Source organism: Musca vetustissima, unplaced genomic scaffold, assembly GCF_032173495.1.
Source record: "Musca vetustissima isolate MV318-11 ecotype Yass unplaced genomic scaffold, APGP_CSIRO_Mvet_v1 utg19106, whole genome shotgun sequence".
NCBI classification, from domain to species: domain Eukaryota; kingdom Metazoa; phylum Arthropoda; class Insecta; order Diptera; family Muscidae; genus Musca; species Musca vetustissima.
Genome location: NW_026888029.1, coordinates 67,233 through 91,829, shown reverse-complemented (window position 1 = coordinate 91,829; position 24,597 = coordinate 67,233). Strand labels below are relative to the sequence as shown.

At 35.4% G+C, this 24,597-nt stretch overlaps 1 protein-coding gene, 1 long non-coding RNA gene and 1 pseudogene across 2 annotated transcripts; 2 read left to right on the top strand and 1 right to left on the bottom strand.

Moving 5' to 3' along the window:
• Positions 1-10,049: 10,049 nt before the first annotated feature.
• Positions 10,050-10,383, bottom strand: LOC133335863 (uncharacterized). The gene is made up of 2 exons (XR_009754537.1): positions 10,239-10,383; positions 10,050-10,145 (listed from the first exon to the last, which is right to left on the bottom strand). It is a non-coding gene; the product is annotated as an uncharacterized LOC133335863 (long non-coding RNA).
• Positions 10,384-15,089: 4,706 nt separating this feature from the next.
• Positions 15,090-15,875, top strand: LOC133335856 (putative hydroxypyruvate isomerase). Its single transcript, XM_061544149.1, has one exon. It carries the CDS (start codon positions 15,090-15,092, stop codon positions 15,873-15,875), a length of 786 nt encoding a protein of 261 aa, XP_061400133.1.
• Positions 15,876-16,923: 1,048 nt separating this feature from the next.
• LOC133335862 (ribonucleoside-diphosphate reductase subunit M2-like) lies at positions 16,924-24,395 on the top strand (annotated as a pseudogene).
• Positions 24,396-24,597: the final 202 nt, after the last annotated feature.

The following is a 24,597-nucleotide window of genomic DNA, read 5'->3' as shown; positions in this document are numbered from 1 at the left end:
ACTCCTTACGGAATGGATTGATAGAATGCTGGAAAGCAGAATTATCAACTCATCCCTATGAGAGAGTTCCGTGAGGAAATCTGTCAACAGAGGCACACCTCAGGGTGGAGTTCTTTCCCCCCTTTTGTGGCTTCTGGTGATAAATGAGATACTTATGAAATTCAATCATCTCAGGATAAAGGTTGTAGCCTATGCCGATGATGTAGTCTTGTTGGTTGGGGGTAAGTTTATTACGACAATATCAGACATCCTGGAGGGTGCTCTTTCAACCCTGTCAAATTGGGCTTGCACCAAAGGTCTTGGTGTAATCGCTGAACTATGGTCATGCCAGCATTCTAAACATAACGCCAAGTTATGACCTTTTTAGGGGGGATAGTCATATCAGTGATTATATTCCCCCCACAGGGATTTTAATGACATTAAAGTCGAATTTCCTAACAGGGAATCCTGGACTAGTGGCTCCCTACCTCTGCCAGGTCTGTCAATCTTCACAGACGGGTCCAAGATGGAAGAAGGCACTGGCGCAGGCGTCTACTGCAGGGAATTAGGTATACGAAACTCATATAAACTCAACAATGATTGTAGCGTTTTTCAAGCAGAGATTCTTGCAATCACGAAAGCGGCCGAGATAGTAAAAGCACTTAATACAGACTTTACAGGACCGGTGACTATTTACGTAGATAGTCAGGCGGCCCTGAAAGCGGTGAAGTCGCATACTATAAACTCGAAAGCAGTTCATGATTGTAAGACCGCTCTGAATGATATACGTCAAATAGTTGGGTTATGCTGGGTTCCAGGACATAACGATATTGAAGGGAATGAGATAGCCGACGAGCTTGCTCGAGGGGGGTCACAGTCGTCCAGTCTTCTGATTGAGAGATCTGTGAAACCCCCTATTAGCTATTTCATTGGCAGAATCCGCGCGTTCTATTGCGAGGTAGTCGGCAACAGATGGCTAAGGGAACCTGCATGCAGAATCTCTAAATCTATCTGGCCAGAATTCTCTCATAAAAGAACGTCTTCGCTGCTGGATCACAACAAGAGGGAGATTAAGATCGTTGTGGGGATCATTACTGGTCACTGCAAAGTTAGATCTCTCACTTCTAAGTGGGACTCCAGTGGAGAGGATTACTGTCGTCTATGTGAGGATGAAGAAGAAGTGGAAACAATTGAGCACATCCTTTGCAAATGTCCATCGCTGATCAGCAGAAGACATAAACAGTTTGGATGTTATGAAATTGATAATATAGTCTTCTTCTCCAAAATAGACCCTAACCTAATTCTAGGCTTTGTCAAAAAATTGACTTGGCTAAAATAATGTCTCTTCCGCTCCCACCTATTCTGACTACCTCTCTCTCTACTCTTCCACTATCTTTTCTTCTTTCTCTTTATAGGTACACCTATACATAAAGGATGATCACAATGGACATAGTTTCCGAGTGGACGGTTGTTACAACAGCCGTACATCCCAAACCTAACCTAACCTAACCTTCCCTTCACCGTGGGTTGTGTTGTGATGTTCGGCTTTCAATTGTGGCCTATAGATCGACTCAAAAAAAAAACACAAAAAATTATGTTTTCAGTCCATTTCATCCCAAAATGATTATGATCATCACCGAAAATTATAGGCGTTTTCCTTGACCATAACTGGAATCTCATGGAAAATTTCAAAGCGATCAGCGCTATAATTCCGCCCTCTAGTGTAGTAATGGGTTACTAAATAATATCTCAGTACGTAAGCTCTCGTAAATATGTATGTGTAACCCCCACATTCGAATACATACGACCATATAATTGGTATCAATTTAAAGGTCAACCACTCCTCTTGAACTTCTCGGTTCTAGGACATTCAGGGGCAAATATATACGCCATAGAATACAAATTTTGTATTTTTTCACACAAAAGTCAGGGTCTATTTGAACCGCTAAATATTGACCGATCTATATCAAAACAGGCATACTTATTCTTTGGCCCGATCCACTTCTCCATGCAAAAAATCGCGGTGTTTGGGCCATAATTGCGGCCTCTGGAGCGACCAGAAAAACCGACAAATATAAAGTTCTTGGTCAATTTCATCCCTTAAATATTAACGGATATTTCCCAAAAACAATAGGGGTCTCCATTGGACAGAACCCATCCTACATCCAAAATTTCGTGAAGATTGGTCCATAACTGTGGCCTGTATCGTGTTTACAAATTATAATGGACAGACGGACGGACGGACACACATGTCTAGATCGACTCAGCTAATCGAGATATGACGATCGGTATACTTAAAGGTGGGTCTAGGGCCATTATTTCTGAATCTTTTATACATAGACCTCCATAGTCTTTTCGGTACGATAGAGGACCTAGGGGTCTTATACACAATAAATGGACTTTTCTACACAATATAAGGCATCATGATTGTCTAAATAATTAGAAAGTATACAATAAAAGATGGCTTGGTTGTCTGCATATTAGAAGACCTTAGGGCGAGGTTAACGTTGTGATAGATAGAAAAGTTCAGGGTATTCTAAACAATAATTCCAAACTTCGGCAACATCTTGTACGCAGATTCCTCTCAGGCACAATGATTTGGATTGTAGGTAAGGGTGAGTGCGAAACAGCTACGGAAAGGCACAGCGCACCTGCAATTGGCTAAACAACTAGGTTCTATTGCGGCTAAAAAACAAACAAAAATATTTTTCATGCCGGTGATTATATAATACACGGTTATTTGGTAGGCATCGGTTATCTTCACAAGTTTGGTTCCTACATTCCATAGTCTTGCGTAAAAAAAATTATATTTTTCCTAGCCAGTATGGCATCCCAACTGTCCTAATCGAGGACAATGAAGCTAATAAAAATTTGATCATCTATTGAAAAATATAAGTTATAACAGGTAGGCAACATTTCCTAATCATAATTTTTGCCAAGTCATATCATTCGTCATAGAAAACCGATTTCTCTTCAATTTTTGACAAGGTTAATGTCATGCTGATTTGAAATGTTGTTGTTACCTTTCTTATGCCTCGTTTCCAATAACAATGTAATTAACAAATTCGTAATACGTATATCTGTAGAAAGGCCCACATTTGTTTCTGGCATTTAAGGAAGATTGCAAAATGCATTACATTATTATAACAAAGTGTGTCGGTCGTTTTTCGTAAATTCACGTAGGCATCTTTCTACAATTTGACTTTAATTGTAAAGAAGGTCATGCAACAACAACAACAACAAAGTCTTCAAAAGCCAAAATAACCAACAACAAAATTTGTTACCAACATTTTGGTGGTTGGTTAAACACCCACACTTGGGGTACAAAAATACAATTACCGGTCTAGTGGCAATAAACAGTGAAATCGAATCGCATCTCTTCTTCTTTTTCTGGCTGATTTTGATTTTAATTTCGAATATTGTTTTCATAGCATAATTTATGAGCGTTACAAATCTCTTGAGCGTTTTGTTGTCTTCATCTTCTGCTGCTGCTGCTATTTAATGACTTGCATGAAAAATATGGAAGAAACAAGCAGAAATTTGTCCACACTCGTGGTTGGGTTTTGATTAACTTCGGCGGTGTGTAATGCCTATAGCCATAACCATCTATCTATCTACATGCATGCACATTTCATGGTTTTGAGTGTTAAGATTTTTATGACGAAATTCCATTTCAAGTATCCATGGTGCTCTGCAGCTATGATACATCTATCCATTCATCCGCAATGGTTTCACATTCACACTCTTGAGCTGAGCTGAGTTTCTTCAAGCGCTTGACACTTAAGGTAAACGATATCATTTCTATTTCAATTAAATTCTGTGTCTTTTCTCATGATTTTATGTGTCAATAATAAGCACAACCACCTACACCTCCACGTACTTCGATGTAGTGATCTTGACATTAAGAAAACAATGCTGTTAAATGTTTATGGCAAACATAAAAGTTTGTCTTGGAAACTATTTAAACAGAGATTCGACAGGAAGTCAAATAGCCATGATATTCAGGGACTGAAATTGGAAAAAAAAGATCTCTGGATCTTCTATACAATAGGTCTTCTATAAAATATAAGACCTCAGGGGTCTTCTATACATTAGAGTAGCTCGGGGGTCTTCTATAAAATAGAAGACCTCAAGGATCTTCATACATTAGAAAACCTCAGGGCTCTTCTATACAATAGAGGATCTCAGGGGTGTTCTATACAATAGAAGACCTCAGGGGTCTTCTATACAATAGAAGACCTCAGGGGTATTCTATACAATAGAAGACCTCAAGGGACCTCAGGTTCTATACAGGGTCTTCTATGTATTATAGAAGACCTCAGAATCTTCTATGTATTATAGAAGACCTCAGGATCTTCTATGTATTATAGAAGACCTCAGGGTCTTCTTCTATGTATTATAGAAGACCTCAGGGTCTTCTATGTATTATAGAAGACCTCAGGGTCTTCTATGTATTATAGAAGACCTCAGGGTCTTCTATGTATTATAGAAGACCTCAGGGTCTTCTATTGACATATAAGACCTCTGTATTTTCTATAGACCATAGAAGACCTCTGGGTCTTCTATGTATAATAGAAGACCTCAGGGTCTTCTATGTATAATAGAAGACCTCAGAGTCTTCTATGTACAATAGAAGACCTCAAGGGTCTTCTATACAATAGAAGACCTCTGGGTCTTCTATGTATGATAGAAGACCTCAGGGTCTTCTATGTATAATAAAAGACCTCAGGGTCTTCTATGTATAATAGAAGACCTCCGGGTCTTCTATGTATAATAGAAGACCTCAGGGTCTTCTATGTATAATAGAAGACCTCAGGGTCTTCTATGTATAATAGAAGACCTCAGGGTCTTCTATGTATAATAGAAGACCTCAGGGTCTTCTATGTATAATAGAAGACCTCAGGGTCTTCTATGTATAATAGAAGACCTCAGGGTCTTCTATGTATAATAGAAGACCTCAGGGTCTTCTATGTATAATAGAAGACCTCAGGGTCTTCTATGTATAATAGAATACCTCTGGTTTTTCTATGTATAATAGAAGACCTCAGGGTCTTCAAGGTTTAATAGAAGAAATCAGGGTCTTCTATGTATAATAGAAGACCTCATGAACTTCTATGTATAACAGAAGACCTCAGGGTCTTCTATGTATAATAGAAGACCTCAGGGTCTTCTATGTATAATAGAAGTCCTAGGGGTCTTCTATGTATAATAGAAGACCTCGGGGTCTTCTATGTATCATAGAAGACCTCGGGGTCTTCTATGTATAATAGAAGACCTCGGGGTCTTCTATGTATAATAGAAGACCTCGGGGTCTTCTATGTATAATAGAAGACCTCAGGGTCTTCTATGTATAATAGAAAACCTCAGGGTCTTCTATGTATAATAGAAGACCTCAGAGTCTTCTATGTATAATAGAAGACCTCAGAGTCTTCTATGTATAATAGAAGACCTCAGAGTCTTCTATGTATAATAGAAGACCTCAGAGTCTTCTATGTATAATAGAAGACCTCAGAGTCTTCTATGTATAATAGAAAACCTCAGAGTCTTCTATGTATAATAGAAGACCTCAGAGTCTTCTATGTACTTCCAGATGAACTGAGGTTTTTCTGCGTATAATTATTCGTTACACATTAAATCTTAAATACATCGAATCCATTTACTTCGAATTATTATCTGACTTTATAAAATTGTATGTTATTATAATTAAAACAGTGATAATCTTAACTTTCTCCTCCCATCCTCCAATTAAAAAGATCCCACACAATGTCTTTCAACTGAACTAATTTTATGCATTTGAGCTTTAATGCAGAGATCCATAAAAATCCGACCATTAATTTTAACGATTTATTTTATATTGATGAATATATAGTTCGAACCACACACTCATTGCTTTGCATTTTCTTGTTTTGAAGACAAAATATAAAATACCCTACAAGTCACTTCTTAAGTGCAGAAAAGAAAACTTGTAAAACACCTACACACCACCGACACCGTCATCATGATGCATCACACCATATAACATAACTTTCTATAAACTGCATATCTCTTGTCAAAACAGAACAAATGGTTTTGGTTGTTTGTATGCAGTAAAATAAAATACCGTTAAAGTCATACTACTTCGGTGAAATACGCATCATCCTCAAGTGTAGTTGTTGGCTCGTTTCCCAAATATGGCAGGACAAGGAAGTTTAATGAACTGCAACATGATGTCTTTCTTGAAGCAAAAACAAAAAATCTGCTTAAATCATGACTCTGCCCTAAAAGGATGAAATTGTAATAAATTCGTTTTCTTGTGAAAAAGCGTCCACCGTTGAGTGGAGGATATAAAGTTTATTTTTGTTGGTATGGTATATTCTGATATACAAAGTAAACTATATGTATGTCAATCAGGTTGTCCATTCCCCTAGAGGATTTACGGTAATTTCAAGACGATGTAGGCGATTTTATTATTTTTTAAAGACTTTGTTAATGTATTTCCCAATTTAAGTGTGATCTTGATAATATATCTTATTGGAGTTTAGTAATGAATGTACAATTGAGTTAAGAGAGTATTGGGAAATTAAAAACACCAATCGTAAAGTTAAAATTGAATGCGTGAGACAATTCAGCCTAAAAGTATGCTTTATATTGTATACTTTTCACCTTCAAAATCTACAAAGTTAATTAATATCAACATCTAAACTCATCTTAGCTAGATTGTTGTCGTTTTAAATTTCAAATATTCCAAAATGATATAAGTTTCTTCCGAGCCACGCTATGAATGAGTCTGACTGGCTATGCTTATATAAATATGCAGGCTTATCTCTTAGCCATTTATGGCATCGGTTTCAGTCGTCCCAGAGCTCTTTCAAAGTATGTTTCGTTGGTGACAAGGCCTCTTTTAAAATTTTTTTCTGTCCCGTTCAATATGAAGAACCAAAAGAAGCATTTACGGCATTGCTTTACGGGAGTGGTACTACGACCATTAGGACCGTCCGCAATTGGTTTAAGAAATTTAGAGCCGGCAATTTTGATTTTCAAGATGAAGACCGCAGCGGCTGAAGGCTTTGCTCGCTGAAAATCCGGGAAATAGTGTGTGCGAGATAGGGGATGACACTAACGTACCCAAGACAACGGTACATAGGCATTCGTTATGATCGGTTAGTTTTGTGGGAACAAATGTAGTCTAACCTACAATTATTATGTATGTATAAAAAGGTCGTTTTGGAAGGCACCAAATTAGACATAATTCGGTTGAATTTAGGGGGAGCTGCCCTAAAAAGTGGACCAATATTTATAATTGTTGTTATGAAGGTGGAACCTAAAATTCTAAATCACAATCAATTTGTTTAAAAAAGCGAACAAAACATACCAAAAAAAACGCAGGTCTTATCATATTCTAATCATGAATATATTCTTTATCGAGTCACCGGTAAATATTTTGGGGTGTTGCAAACTGAATGACAAATTGTATATACACTCCAGCCTATGGTAGAGTGAATAAAATATCGCCGATGGGTTATATTAGGTTACAGGATGCGCGGGTGTCAAAAAGGCGACCGCTCCACTCGAAGACGTAATGTTCATTGTTATTATTCTAATAGAGTAGTGAAGCAGAAAGAAGTAAAGATGACGACGATAGAAAAATCTAGTAAGGTTAAATATTTAATTTCATTTATTAAACTTTTGGCAACCAAGACTAAAAGGCTGTCTTTGTTAAACTATTTTAGTTGCTAAACTAAATCTTAAAACTAGATATTGGAATACAATAACAATATTCTTAATTTAACCGTGTCAGTTTCCTAGCAAAGCTGTGAATGATTTTGAGGTCTATTTTGGAGTAAAAGGTTCGAGTTTCTACCTCCCAAAAAGTTTATGCCTTCTGCGCATCAAAGCATGGGGCATCATCTACAAAGTAAATGTTCGCTACATTCTGTTTCCTCTTCATCATCACATAGCTGGATATAATCCACCTCAATAATCTCCCTTTAAAAAAGAGGTCTGATTCTGTAGTGGCCTGTGTTATAAATTGTGGTTGTCATTATCTCTTTTCTACTTATAGAAATTAATGATTTAGATGTACGCCTAGAAATTACAGGCAAAATATTTCCCATTCCATCTTGTAGTTACTTTCTCATCGTAAAGCTTGCGGATTTTGACAAAAAAAGAAGCTAAGTGAAGGTCTAACAATGTCATCATTTGTTAAATCGATTGACTACGGTCGAGCAAAGTCGTCACCTACATCATTTCCGATAACATTGTTATGCCCTGGAACCAAAAACAAAGCCTAACAAAATTCCGTATATCTCACAGAGCTGATTAACAATCATCAATTACCCTAGAGTTTACAGTCCACAACCTTATTGCTTTAAGTGTCGATTGAATATCGATAAATACCGAATGCCGACTCACAAGTACACAGTTCCTTGACTACCTCCGCTGCTTTCAGGATTTCTGTAGTCTCTGTTTGAAATACGCTACAATTATTATTTGGTTTGTATGAGTTCTTAATTGAAAAATCTTCCCCAATAACTCCCGCACCTGTGTCTTGTTCCATATCTGAACCGTCTGTATATACTAACAATCAAGAGGAGGAAGCTCACCCGCCTAGGAGTCTCTGTTCGATATTATTTTAAATTGCTCAAAATTGAAGTATCAATGAAATTCCGATTGTAACAGAGTACGTGGGGAAGAATTATACATTTCCAATGGGAAATTTGAGGCCTCCAAGCCCGAATCGTGTCTTTCCATTTCTAGAATCTCTGCTTGAAAAACGCTACACAATTATTATTAAGTGAACATTATTTCTTTCATCTTTGGAAGCTCACTCGCCCAGGACTCTCTGCTTGGTATTGTTATCTTATATTTCTCAAAATTAAATATACCCACTTGAATTTCAATTGTGACAGAGTTCGTAAGGGTAGAATTATACAGTTTGAATGGAAATTTGGAGGTCACCGAGCCTCAATCGTGTCTTCCCAACGAAAAAGTGAAGATTGTTAAAGAAAGCAAATAATGTTTCATATTTATCTTGGGTTCATATTTACATCACGATCCCTTTGGAAGTAACCAGAAAGGAATGCCACTTAGATCTGCCATAATTGAAACTCAGGTATATTAAGATCGCCATTGTCTGAAAGCTTCATAGGGAAAATGAACGACCTTGATGCATTTTTGATTGGTTGCACGATGTCATTTCAACCCTATCATATTATATTAAGATGACGAACTCTGCTGAGAATCTGTTATAACAACAATTTTGGTTCTGTCTACTCACATACTTTCTTCCACACATGGTAGAAATTTGATATAACGCAACAACAGTTGTTGTGTGCCAACTACGATTGTTGTTGTTTGTTCAAAAAAGAGACTTTGAGACTCTCAAGAGAGAGAAAAATGGAAACATGAGTTTCGAGGATTGAAAAAAGCCCGAATCGAGCTTATAATGGACAGTCCGTCTATAGTAACCAAAAATTAGTGGTTCCACGTTTTAGACGCTTAATGTGGAAAAAACTATTATCCGATTAGATGGTCGGTAAAAGAGAAGAAGTTCAAATTTATATTCCATATTTTAATTCGTTAAGCTTGTAGGATATGGAAGATACATATTTATGGAAATTCTGCATATTCAAATATTATTTAGTACTATCACACTAGTGAGCGTAAATATGGAAAAATATTCCTGAAATAATTATAAGAATTTAACTCTACTGAAACTCTAAAGAGAACAATTTTGTCTGCTCCGATCGACAATTCTGGCTTTTCGGCAATCTACGTGATATTTTGGCAATGCTTCATACAAAATGGGTGAAAATTAAGCATCATCTCAGGTATATAAAAATTGACATTGCCGGAAAGGAAATGTGCGACCTTGAGGCATTTTTAATTAGTTGCACCATGTCAATTAAACCCTCTCACATATTAACATGACGAACTCTGTAGAGAATCTTTTATAGCAATAATAATTTTGATGCGTATTTGTATATTTTCTTTCGCACTTGGTAGAAATTTGATATGACACAACAACAGTTGTTGTGTGCCAACATATATTGTTGTTGTTGTGTCCCTAAAATTCTACATCCTTATATCACTACAAAACTTACGTTGATTCCTTTGAAACTCTTGAGCTGGCATCTGAATCATGACGACGACGTTTGGCATCCGATCGATTATTTTTATAACGTGGCCTATACACAGAGCAAAGGAAAATAAATATGAAATATTGAAACAACTGTTCTAAATATGAATATAAAAATAAATACAATCCAAATCATACTCACGGTGAATTAACATCTGAGGCTATTGGTGAATTTTCCTCAGAATCGACACGCCGACGTTTATCACGCATCCCACCGGATGAACGATCTCTTGAATGATGGCGTCTACGTGTGCGGGGCATCTGTAATAGAAATTGTAAAGAAAAATTTTATTGATTGATGGATTGAATGCAAAAAAAAAAAAAAAAAAAAAAAGAATTGGAAATTAAAAATTGAATTAGATTTTGATGTTTGATTAAACACTACAATTGCAATTGAATATTCCGTATGGAGGGGGACGAAGGGTTATTCTACTATTATTAGAGGTTTCAAGTAATAGTAGTTGTAGAAAAAAAAACAGCCACGAAGACATGCCAAGAAAACAAAAGGCAAATGTGAAGAAAAACAAACACTTCGAAGATATGTGTTGGTAATACTTCATAAATCGATGTATTATTTATAATAAAAAAATTATGGATAAATGCAGCAAATTATTCGAAAGGCATATTAACCACCATCATCTATGGGTTGTGGTGGCCACACAATTGAACAAAAATAGCGCAACTACAATTGATATCAGTTGGAGCGGCGCCCATTCCACCACCCCACTATTTGCAACATTATGTAGTCAATACTTTAAAAAAAAAAACAAAACAAAATTTTACCTTTCGTGTTAATTAATTGAATACAAAAAAGTGGATTTTTTTTGTTGTTGGTTGTGGGTCTCTAGAATTGAACACACCAAATAGTTGTGCACCACTTATGGTCGGTCGGGTTAGTTAGGTTTGGTTAAATAGTTGCTGTTTTGTTTTTTTTTTTTTTTGTTGTTAGCCTGGGGTTTAGTTGATTGTTGGTTGGAAAGGTCAGCACCACCCGAAAACGATGTCCATAGGCGGAATATATATTTTTTTTTTATTTTGTCAGAATTATTTGTTAATTCTTGTTCTTCTTTCTTGATTGTTTGTTTGTTAGCTAGCAGAGGCGACGACGTAGCGAGAGTTATAAAAAACGTGAAACAAGTTTATTTTGTGCGAAATACGAATTTTGTAGATTGTTGAAGACGACGGACGACTGGGAGTCTTAAAAACAGCAGTCCGTATTAACTAAAAAACAGCAACACCGCACTCCACCGTCGTAAAATTGTATGGAGCAATGGTTAGATGGATGTATTTAGAAATAAAAAAAGTGTGCGCAAAATTGATTTTTCTTTTCTCCTCCGTGTTTCCTTCCTTCTTCAGTGTTTTACAACGACGACGTTGTTGTTGTCGTTGGTCTGGCCTGTCTTGTTGTTTTTTGAAGGGGTTTTCCTGTTTTTTTTTCTTTCTGTCTTCTGTTGATTCAATGAAATTTTCCAATTGAATTTTCCCCCAATTTCACGTGTTAACTTGAAGTATTTGAATCGATCAAAGGCAATATTTTAATTTATTCTTTAGTGGTTTGCGATTTTCTTATTGAAATTCATTCGAACAGTAACAAATAAAAAACACTTCCAAACAGCTTCAAGTAAATCTGCAAACACACACAAATCTTTCAACTTTGTTCACACTCTCATCTGGTTTGGTCTCTCACTCTCTTGTTGGATTTTTTTTCTATGGCTGTCAAATGTCAAATTTGACATTCAAGGGAACGACCTCTGCTGGTAATATTTTGTAGTTGCCAAAACAGTTGAGGCACGAGGTGACGTTTTTGTTTGATAGCCATTGATTTAAATGGCGCGAAAATTAAAAAAGAGATGCCATATCTGTTTGGTAAGCTTAATGAAAAGAAACAGTTTAAGATGGCGTTTAGATTTGTGAAATCCACGCGATCTCAAATTTAAAATATAATTAGACCTTGGATTTTGCATATTCGCATATTTTTTAATAATTAACATATCGAAATTCTGATTGGACACAAAATTCGTTCCAAACGACTTAGAATTAATTGAAGGGGTCATGTTATTTTGAAATCGAGTAGATTTAGTAATCTATACGTGCTCTAACAAGTTTATCAAGACTTTCAATGGCTTGAAATGGAACAATAATACAATGTAGGGTACATATACACACACATGACAAGTACACTACTTTGAAAGATGTCAATAAATAAAAACAAATAGACTAAGTTGTGCATATAGAACCATGGATCAGTATCCAATTTATTGACAAATGTAGAACCGATAAAATGTATTTCAAATGTTTAAGGGATTATTTATACTCTTTCGAGTCGAGCTTGATGATCTAAGTTTTGCAATGAAAAGGAAAGCCAGGAGAAGAACCTACGTACACACCATTATGCGACGCGTTTCGCCGTTGGTTAAGCGGCTCATCAGGCATATTGGGCTATGTGGCTTTACAAAGGTCGTACCGTTGATAACTTGTATTTATTCCGCCCTGATGCGAAACTTGCATATTCGAATTAAATTTAAATTTGTCAAAGTTCGACATTTGTCTTCACTCTAGGAACAGTCCTTTTCAAAGCAGATTTTTGTTGTAGCGATGGATAATTATTCCACACACCTACAATTGCTTCCATGGTATACACATGTTTTTGCGCATCCGTTTTGGAAGTGTGTTGATGGCTCAGAACGTTAAGTGGTCTGGCAACATTTGTGTTGCTCCGAGGACCTAGGTTCGAGCCCTAGCCGTGCTCAGCTGAAATTAATTTTTGTTATTTGAATTTTGCCCTGTAAGGGCAGTGATCATTTGAAAGTAATTTTCAAGTGATTATTTATACTCTTTCGAGTCGAGGTTGATAATCTAAGTTTTGCTGGAAAGTTTAACATTTGCATCAGTAAATTTTTATATCATTGTGGGTTACTGTTTATAAATGATATAGACCCCATATCATTTATAAAGCATGTTTTTGTAAAATTCTAAACGAACGAATTCGAGTGACTTACGACCAAACTCCTTGGTTTTGAAAAATATGTCATTTATTTTTGTTTTGAATCAAGAAACATTTTTTTACATAAATAAAGGTTTGGTAGTAATTCCTTCGAATTGTTTAGTTTCGAATTTTACAAAAACAGGCTGTAAGTCAAAATTTCATATTTTTGTAAATATTATTAATTTTTGAAAAATTTTATATAACACACATGACGCATGTCAAAATATTAGAATGAAAAGGCTGTCAATTAAAAATGATGGAACTGGTGTTTATAATGACATTGACAATTATGAGTAATTTGAAGATAATCAAAAATTTTGCACATAAAACTCATAAATTTGATTTTCTCCAAAACATTTGAGTTTCAGAATCTAGTGCCAAGCAGTGTCTGAGAATATTTTAATGGTTATAGCACCAATTGACGCATTGGTATGTTCTCTGTCCGGAATTTTGTGACCATTTATAAACATAAGATTTATTGTCGATAATATAAAAATAGTCGTTGAAAATTTCAAATTGACTTCAAATAGCATAGAATGCTGACGATAAAGTTGGAAGATATTGTCTCACCTTACAACAAAATTAGCTTTAATTTGGTATTTTAACTTTGCATTGTGTACATATTCTTAACAAAAATGAAAAATTTTTGTCCACAATTTGGGGTAGCTTCCATATAACGGTATGTCGGTTTTTGCGCGTTTTCAGCCATAATCTTCGTACCAAAAGCTATCAATATTGACCTTAATTTTTAGGATTGGCGTTTTTCAACCAAATTGACTAAATTTAATGAAAGTATACCATAGTTCTAAGACAATAATACATAAAAATTCGATTTCATACTATGCGGATTTTAAATAATATGAAGAAATGAAATATTTAATTTTTTCTTATGTTTGGTCCGTCGTTTTGGATTCATTTTATTTGATGATTTCACATTTGTGATTAATCCTCATAACTCTACAAAACAAAAATAATTTAATGTATTCAACTTTAAAAAATCCACCCTATCGAATTTTTATATTTTTCTTGCATAATCGTTATAAGCGTCCCCTGTGATATATATTTATTCATAAACCCACCGCTCTAATTATGGCGTCTATGACCCATATTGTGACTAGTGTTCGGTAATTGCAGAATTAGATTTCTGCAGTGGAAAAGGAATTACAACCTTTTGTAAAGACAATCGTCATTCAAATCAAACCTACCATCAACCTTCTTCATTGTATTCTCATTCATATACAATTAAATTCATTCATGACACCTCGTTTTGTGCGAAATTAATTAGTATATTTTAAAACAACAAGTGTTTGTTTTACGACATATGGAGAGGAATTCCGATTAGAATTATGAAAATATTGACCAGCGACTTGGACTCAATTTTTTAAAGCAATGGCAACTCACTGACAACTTTATTTAATTTTAATATTAGTTTATATAGGTTTGATTTTATTCCAACATGTACAAATTGAGTCGATTTTGAAGTCACGGTCTAAACGTCTGTTTGTTTTACAGTTTTACAATAAACACAACAGAGTGGCAACATAACATACACTCATGTTTTAACCGAGAGTAGTGGCAACTTTATGATAAATGCAACATATGATGTTTCATTCCATGCATTCCGCGCAAATTATTTACAATTACAGTCTAATTGGAATTCAATTGCAATAACCGGAATTATATGATTGTTTATTGGACAATTGGTAGGTTAATAAATTATTTAGTATAAACAATAGAAATGATTATTTGAAATAAAACAATATTTTGCTTAAATTTTGCAGAAAAGTTAATGAATAAAAAGCCGAAATAATTGACCTCCATGAAAGGCAAATACGAAATACATCATCAAAACACTTGAAGCTAAAACAAAAGTAAATAAATAAACAGCAAGAGATAAGCTTACTAAGAAGCACTACTGGCATAGATATACCTACATACAGACAGATAGACAACAAGTTATTTGTTAAAATTACACTATCATCACGTGGCAAATCGAGTGAAGAAAAAATGTCATTGAAATTTGCAGCAAATTTGAATTTCCTCTTCACAGAGGCTCGCACAATTGCCGAAAGAATTGTCCTGGCTCACAAAGCAGGATTTCGTGCAGTGGAAATACCTTACCCCAAATCAGAAGAAGAAGCTGTAGTCAAGGCAAAACAAGAGACCGGCATTCATGTCTCCCTGGTGAACATTGCACTGGGCAGCAATGAATTGCAGTTGGGTGCAACAAGCATTCCCGGTGCTGAAAAACAATTCCAAGAGCATTTAAATGAAACCATACAGTTGGCCAAACAATTGCAGTGCACTAAAATACATTTAATGTCGGGATTGGTGGGCAGTCACTCCCGTGAAGAGCATTTGCATACGTACATTGCGAATCTAAAATATGCTGCCAATATGTTGGCCCAAGAAAATATGGTTGGTGTTATAGAACCGATAAACAAATATTCCGTACCATCGTATTTTATGAATTGCTACGATTTAGCAGTGAACGTTCTGAATGAAGTGAAAAGTGACAATTTGAAAATGTTAATGGATATCTTCCATCGTCAATTGATTAGGGGTGATTTGGCTAATGGTTTCACTGAACTTGCTAAATATATTGGACATATACAAATTGCCCAAGTGCCACATCGTCATGAACCCGACCAAGATGGTGAATTGGATTATCGTTATGTTTTTAAATTGATTGAAAGGCTGGGCTATGATGATTGGATTGGCTGTGAATATAAACCGAAAGCAAATACCGCGGATGGTCTTAAATGGTTATCCAAATATAGTTTACATCTTTAAGGAAATGTATGTTGCTAATAATTTTTTTTTTATAAATTTGAATTTATGTGAACTTGTTGTACAAGAAAAATACAATGTATTTACCATCGATATTTATAAAAAAAAATTGTTATCAATAAGATGCACAATCGTATGTCTAATTAATAAACATAATTGAAATTATATTAATTGGTTATATTTAAAAAAGGTCGTTCATTTTTAATTTATTTTGTTTCTGTAGCTAGTTATACCCTCAGCCTTATGGGTAATGAGGCAATCGAAATGGAGTCGATTTACAAATTTCCGTGGATTTGGCTGGTGCACACGATAACTCGTTCAATGTTTAGACGCCGCAATATTTATTCCATATTTAAATCAAGTTCATAGATGTTGGACTCCTTCTAAATTAAAATTTTAATATCACGGGAACAAAGCATTCGATTTAAACCAAATTTACATAACCTAAAATTTTATCCATGGTTGTATAATGTAGAAATATTAGAAATTTTCATCGAAGCTTTGCACATCCGAATATTTTTACCTTACCTAGATCATGTCCGAAGATGGGACCGGTCGATTTAATTTTTAAAATTTGTTAATCCAATACATAGCGAATTGAATGTTCGATTTGATGTTAGGTTTGCAAATCTAAATACTTTACCAATCCGAAGATGGGACCCAAAGGTCCAAACATGTATAATTTAAGAAATGGGACTTATTGATCCGTGGGGAGCGGAGCGGAGGATCTACATTTTGTTAAAATTTCTTAGTCCAATATCAAACTGATCTAATGCCTGATTTGATGTATCCTGTGCACATCAAGTGGTTTTTTTCTAATTTAAATTAAGTCCGAAGACGAGAACCATCGATCCACTATTTTTGGTACATCCACAAAAAAAAGGCCAACAAATTTGTAAATTTATTTTGATGCCTCTTCTTTTCTAATAAAGTCTTTTTAGAAAAGTTACTAGACCTCAAAATTAGGAACACTATTAACTCGAACAAACACATCGAAGGCAAATATGTGGACTCTGCCTTACATAAGGTGGTCAGACACGTCGAGAATAACATGGAGACCCCCGGTTCCACATTGGCTGCGCTCTTCGATATTGAAGGAGCCTTCAACAATGCGAAACTGGAAGCTATCCATTCTACTCTCGAACGATCAGATGTCTCCTCTTCTCCATCGATTGGATTAGATTGGATAATAGAATGCTGGAAAGCATTTTTATTAATTCTGGAATAGTCATAATACAATTAATCAATTTTTTTTATTCATAACCCATAATTCAAATAATCAAAACCTTTTTTTTGCAATTTGCCCGGAATAATATTTTTAGTAGTCTAATATCCCTCCCTTTTACATTTAAGCTACTTAACATGATAAAATTTATATTTAATTGTGAAATGTAGCTTACAGCCTTAAGGTCGAAAGACTGGGCAATATGAAATAAAAAATAAATTCGTCTTTTGAAGAGAGTTCCGAGTAAATCTATCAACAGAGAAACATCGCAGGGAGGAGAACTATCTCCTATACTATGGCGTCTGGTCATAAATGAGATACTGTTGAAATTCGATAATCTTAGGATAAAGGTTATAGCATATATCGATAGTGTTGTCTTTTTAGTCAGTGGGAAATTTCTGCGCACTATTTCTGACATCATGCAGGAATTGTACTCTCAACTAGGAAGCGAAAGATCCCAATCTTCCGTCTGCCACCTTAAGTCAACTTAACTACAGCCCTTGACAAACTGCTTACGTAGAAAAGAAATGCGGAGGAACTCACTAATAAAGCTTGTATAGGACTCAACTCTTGCAAGAACTCTATAGATAAAAGTTGGGAACTAAAATCCGAGATCATACACCATACTCACATATGGTTGCCTTGTATGTTGACATGGGGTCAATCCTGATTCCGGAGCACTAAGATGCAGATGTGTACATCTTCAATGCAATCTTTTATCTAAAACCACTGGATATTTCAGTCAAATTCCAGGCTGCTAGATGTGACCTGAGAATCTGGGAAACGGACACATGGATGTCCGTGGACTTTTATATAGGAGCAGTGACCCCATGCTCTCTTCCATAAGGACTTTGATGAGATTAGCGTAGATTTTCCTAGCAGGGAATCTTGGACACGTGAATCCATACCTCTGGCTGGTCTGTCGATATATGCAGAGGGGTCGAAGATAGAGAAAGGCACTGGTACTGGTGTTTACTGCGGGGAATTGACCATTTATATAATGAAATCACGAAAGCGGCTGAGATAGTCAAAACACTTCTTCGTTGATGTTTCATAGCAAGAGAGAGATACAAATCATTGTAGGGATCATAACAGGTCACTGTAAATTAGACCGCTTACATCCAAATGGGATATTAACGAAGTGGATTATTGCCGTTTATGTGAGGGTAAGGAAGAGCTGGAAACAACTGAAGATCTGGAAACAACTGGAATCTATAGGCAGTGTTGCCAAATTTTCATTGAGACAAAATGCTAGACTTTCTTTAAAAAACGCTAAAAAGTGCTAAACATTTTAAAAAAGGACCAGAAAAAAGTGCTAAAAATTTGAAAGGTATGTTGTGAGGGTATTATAAGTGTTTGTTGCCCGGAAGTTTGTTAGACCACGAAATATTTTTCGCCTGTCCATTTGTAAAGAAAATAACGGTAACAGCTGTGAACCGATCGTCACGAAATTTTGCATATCCAAAGAAAACACTTGAGTTCGGCCGCTCTAGAAGTCAAAAATGTTGGATGGAGTAGGCACCAAAAAAAAGCATGTTTAACTGTTTAAATGGACCAAGACTTTTGTGTGAAGATTGCAAAATTTCCATTATTTGCCGTATACATTTATTATAATAGGACAGAGACCGGATGTGGGAGCTATACATAAATATTTATAGGGGTCTACGTATTCTAATATGCTTTAGTATTACCTTTTGTTTTTGCAAAATAGTCAGGCTGAACCCAATTTGTTGTTTTTATAAAAAACAACTATTTATTAGTGGGGAATGTACCATTACCACACTAAAAGGCAGAAATGTCGCGCTGATAGCTATGGAATTTGAAATATAGTTCCGGTTACGCTGAAGGCAAAGTCTATAGCCTTTGGAGACGATCGAATGCAGGAAGATGTGGCTATTATAGCCAGGATGAGTATAGTTGACCTTTAAATATATAGGGGAGAGGGGGGCACCTTTGAACGTGGGGCAGCTTTGAACAGCGCTCATAAAATCTTGGTTTAATATTTTTCCGACCCGCAACCACATTTTTGTATATGGCAATCTTGTTCTCTATATGCGTAAACCACTTTGGCTTGCTTTTTCAGTTGTCGAAAAATTGTGCATGGGTGACCATGTTTTCTCAGTGTAATTGTAAACTTTTATTCATTTGGTTGTAAGGGCGCAGGAAGAATTCTGTGATAGTTTTCTTTCGTCAAACAAATTTTTTGCATTCCAACAATCATTTCAAACATAACTAATGTAATTTCTTTCATATATATTTATTACAAAAAAAGTTATTTTAAATTTCCGTAAAATGCCATGGGTGGGGCACCTTTGAACATGCCCATTAAACTCGAGTAAAAAAAGGCGTTTTTAACATTTGGCTTCGATTTCTCAAAATTTCAAATGGGCTAATATGATTACGAAATTAACTGTATTTTTCACCATATTAATTTTTGTTTTTAAGTCATTTTATGTTTTAATAACTTTTGATCTAAATTTTTTAAATTTTGAACATTTTTTATATATTTTTTAATGAATTAATGCATTTCTGATATGTATGAATAAAATACATACATATTTGAACATAAACACTGTAAAAAACCATGTCGTTCAAAAATGCCAACCCCTGTTCAAAGGTGCCCCCCTGGGGGGCAGTTTTGAACACTTTGAGTTCGTCCATTAAAACAGTAATAAAATATATTTATCAAGCTTATAGTATGTCATATGTATACTCATTTTAAAGGTTACATATGTACCTATTAGTTAAAATTTATAAGACACCAAAAATTATAAAATAAAAAATGTTATAAGGCTTGAAAGCAAAAAGTGTTCAAAGGTGCCCCCCTCTCCCCTATATATATATATATATATATATATATAAATTATATTCGTTTTTAAAATCGGATATGGGAATTCCACTAAAATGTTCACAAGGTTTTCATATTCAAAACTAAATTAATAGTATTATAATACCAGGATAATTTTAAAAAATCCTGGAACATATTGAAAATGCTAAAAAAGTGCTACGTGCTAGATCACTTTTTGTGGTTCGAAATTCCCTAAGCACGGAGCCAAAGTAAAACTTTCATTAGGCTTAACATACTAATAACTCGGAAAACCATTTACAATTTACTTTTATATACCGATTTTAAAGACAAACATTTCGTGGGAAAAAAATGTTTTCCGAAGTACGTATAACTAAGGCTCAAAAATGCATGCCAAACTCTTCATCTGATATGAATTTAAAACATGCCTAGGAACTACTCTAGTTTAGTAAAAAAAATTAGATTTGAAATATTTTTCAGAGGTAGGTATTTTTATTCTAATTTTGGGGATATATTTTTTCTTGGGGCAGCCGTGTACGTCCCGTTTATGTTACCTGGTAGCTCGGGTACGGTTACCCGGTTATAATTTTAAAGTTTATGAAAATACCTTCCCATTGAAGGGGTTATCTCAAACCGGATATAAGCCAAAAAACTGGGGTTTGGACCCCGATTTTTTGATAAACTCCCTAAAAGTCCATCTTGGTCCATTGCAGTCCCTTGCCAATCCTGACTCAAATAATAGACTACGATGTGTCCCATCTAAAATGTTGCGATATGTGGATGTTTCTGTTGTAGATCAAAAGATATGGACCTTAGAATTTTACAAAAACAAAAGTCTAGTTTAGGGCCCACTCCCGGATCGTTTTGAAATTTTTACCACATGTAGTCCTTGGGGCCCTGATTACAGCAGTATACTTTTTTTCTTGCGGAAATCGGTATTTCCGGAGATATAGGCCTCCAAAATTCCGTTGAGACCCTTGAATTTTCTCGTAATTTTTTTAAAATTCACTAAGGCAATATGGGTATCATTTTAAAGCATTTGAAGCCCTGATTACAAAAATATAATATTCATATCAAATAAGTCCATACTTCCTGAGATATAGGGCCTATGGACAGATGCCAACACCGGCTACGCGACAGAATTTCCTTTTAATTGGAATAGTTTTTGTGGACAGATGGCAACACCGCCAACGCGACAGAATGTATTTAAGCTTTAAAATGATACCCATATTGCCTTGACCAATATTACACAATAACAACATGGAAGGTACTTACCGGATTTTTGAGACCTATATCTCAGAAAGTATGAACTTATTTAATATGAATATTAAATTTTTGTAATCAGGGCTTCAAATGCTTTAAAATGATACCTATATTGCCTTAGTGAATTTTCAAAAATTACGTGAAAATTCAAGGGTCCCAACGGAACTTTGGAGGCCTATATCTCCGGAAATACCGATTTCCGCAAGAAAAAAAGTATATTGCTGTAATCAGGGCCCCAAGGACTACATGTGGTAAAAATTTCAAAACGATCCGGGAGGGGGCCCTAAACTAGACTTAAGCCGAAAATTCTATTTAGAAGGAGTTTCTGTTGCGTAGCCGGTATTGTCATCCGTCCATAGGAGAAAGTTTTAAATCCCCGGCCGAAGGCCGTTCACCCAAAAAGTATTCCATTTAACAAGAGATTCTGTCGCGTAGCCGGTGTTGGTATCTATCTGTTCGATATAAACGAAGCCTATTATATTTAGTGTTGGTTAAAAATTAACTTTTTTTAGCTATCCTTAAACACATTTAAACTCATTAATAATTTATAAACATATCGAACATATTTTCCTTTCTTTTCAAATCAAGAAAAAATTTTCTGTAATTAAATTCAGTGAAAGTGTTTACATTAATTACAGCAAATAAAAATAAAAAACCAACAACAACTCACCTCTCCTTTGGTAGCTGCTGCCTTTTGATTGACCTTATTACAATTAATCGTGTTAACCGTTGTTGTTGCTGTTGTTGCAGAGGTATTGCGATTTTTATCCAAATTATTATCCGCGGCTGTTAGTGGCGTATACGTTAGGGCTAACAAAGGCGGCGAATTTATTGGCAAATTAAGTCTATTCCAAAGGCCGTTAAGCAATGTTGATACGCGTTTCCAAGTATTATAGGCTGGTTGCAATTTTATGTACATGTTCCCCACGGCGTCCAGCTGGTAATTTTTCGTACATGGATTCACTTAGTTGGCCAGATTCAACATCAATATATAAACAAATAATTATCAGAAGGCGAACAAAATAAAAACACAAGTGCAAAACAACCGCAAAAATATACGAAGAACACTACAGCGAGCGATAAAAAACAGCTTTATGTTTTTTATTTAATTCTTTTATTTCACTACTTCGTGGTCTATTGTTTTTCTTTTCGTTTCTTTGCGCAACGAAAGACAACAACAAAAACACCGTTTATTAACAACAACCAAAACAGCGAAGAAGAGTTAATAGCATAAAAAAACAGACACTCGGCACACAAACACCGTGTGAGAACGCGTCAGAGCATGGGAGAGAAAGGGAGAGAGAGAGACAGAGTCAGTTGTATGGCAACTGAGTAGTCAAGATGAGGGATTCTCTTTTTTTTGCGAACGAACAACAACAATGCAATGTGTTCTAGCAAAACAAATTTCAATGTTGCAAAATTGTTTGTGTTGTTTTAGGCGAAGAAAATTGTTTTAATTGAATTTCATTTAGATGTTGTCTTATTTGTTATATTTTTTCACGTTTGAAGTTTATTTAAAAAATTATTTTACACAATTTGTACACTGCTTTCGTGCTAAACTGTTTTCTGGCGCCCGTTTTGAAGTTTGTTTTCTTGTTTAATTGGACTGGTAAACTACAGCCAACTTCACTCCAATTAGAATAGTGTTGCCCTATGGGTAAAATTCAATATGCAAATAAATTGTTGGATGATAAATAGTTCAATCCAATTCTATTGCAAAGTTTTGACTACAGAGTTTCATGTAACATAAAACAATTATTCAAGGTAGGCCATAGCATGGTGTAATTATTACAAGGTAGGGCACAACTACCAACTGATTCCTTTTTTTATCAAGGTGGCTTGTGCCATCAAAAATTAAATTGTTTTCATGTTGTGGCTTGTTATGCCAAAGTCGTATACAAAATGTGTGACTGTGCATGTAATGTTTAGAAAAATATATTCTAAAATCCGTTTGTTTATGAATGAATTCTACAAAATTGGTAAGAAGCAATTTATGATTTGTGGATGAAGAAATACCTAATTCGAATGGTAAATGAACAGAATAAATTGTTTCTATTATTTTTATTTATTCTGACGTTATAGCCCAAAAGGTTGAGGTGTATTTGCTAATATTAATCGACCATTATCAAGAACTGACAGCCCCGATCAAATTTAGGTATTTTGAATGCCCTCCTCATGGTGAACATGGTTTTGTCTATTGTCCTTCCTTTCATGGTACAATAATTACAAGGTAGGGCACAGCTCACATCTGTTTAAATTTTTTTCATACCAAGGCCTCTTCTGTCAATGCGTCAGAGTTGATATTTTTTTGATTGTTGAGTTTTTTTTTTTGAACCTGCTAACCAACTTGTCAAAAACTTTAATTTAAAATCAAATATTGAAAACATGGATATATTTGGTCTGAATAGCCCTCGTAAAATTCTTGCCGAGAATGAACCCGTACCCAACAAGGAAGCAACAGCAAAAAATACCTCAGCCACTACTACAATCAATGTTGCTGGCACGTCTTTGGCCAACCGACCTGATGTTCCCTTTCATCCATCTATTGAACCCCTGCTAAAGGATATTTGGCAGATGTACAAAAAGGCTGAAGCCTCATTTTGGACCGCGGAAGTAGTTGACCTCCCCCAAGATTTAACAGATTGGGAAAAACTAGCACACAATAAACGCTTTTTTCATTTCCCATGCTCTGGCCTTCTTCACCGCCTCCGATGGCATTGTTAATGAGCATTTGGTTGAACGTTTCTCACATGAGGTCAAAGTGACAGAGGCGCGTTGCTTGTGCGGCTTTTAGATAGCCATGGAAAATGTTAACTCGGAAATGTAAAGCATCCTCATCGACCCATACATCAAGGAACCCGATCAACGTGAATATCTATTCAATGCCAGCTGTCAAGAAGTAGTAGAACTGGCCCCATCATGGATTTCATCAGAATCGGCCAACTTCGGTAAACGTGTCATCGTCTTTGCCTCTGTTGAGGGCATCTTTTTCAGTTGCAGTTTTGCCCCCATCTTTTCGCTTAAGAAGCGTGGCCTTCTGCCCGGCTTGACACTCTCCAATGAACTGAGTATGTTCAAATATCTGGTACAGAAACCTAGCCCAGAGCGTATCATTGAAGTCATCAGAGAGGCTGTGAAAATTTAACAAAAATTCCTTACAGAAGAATTGTCCTGCAACTTGATTGGCATGAACTGTGAACTAATGCGTGCGCCTATGCGTGGTTCATAAAAATATTTTCATAAAAGCCAAGGACAATATTTTGTGCTCGAAAAAAATTAAATTAAAAATACACGCCCATATGCCACACTTTTAAATCCCTATATAAAATACATTTGTCGATTATTCAAAATATTTTTTTTATTTTATTTAATTTTAAATTTTGTAATGTTTTTGTTTAAAGCTGGTATTTTTATAAACATTGTCCCGAACA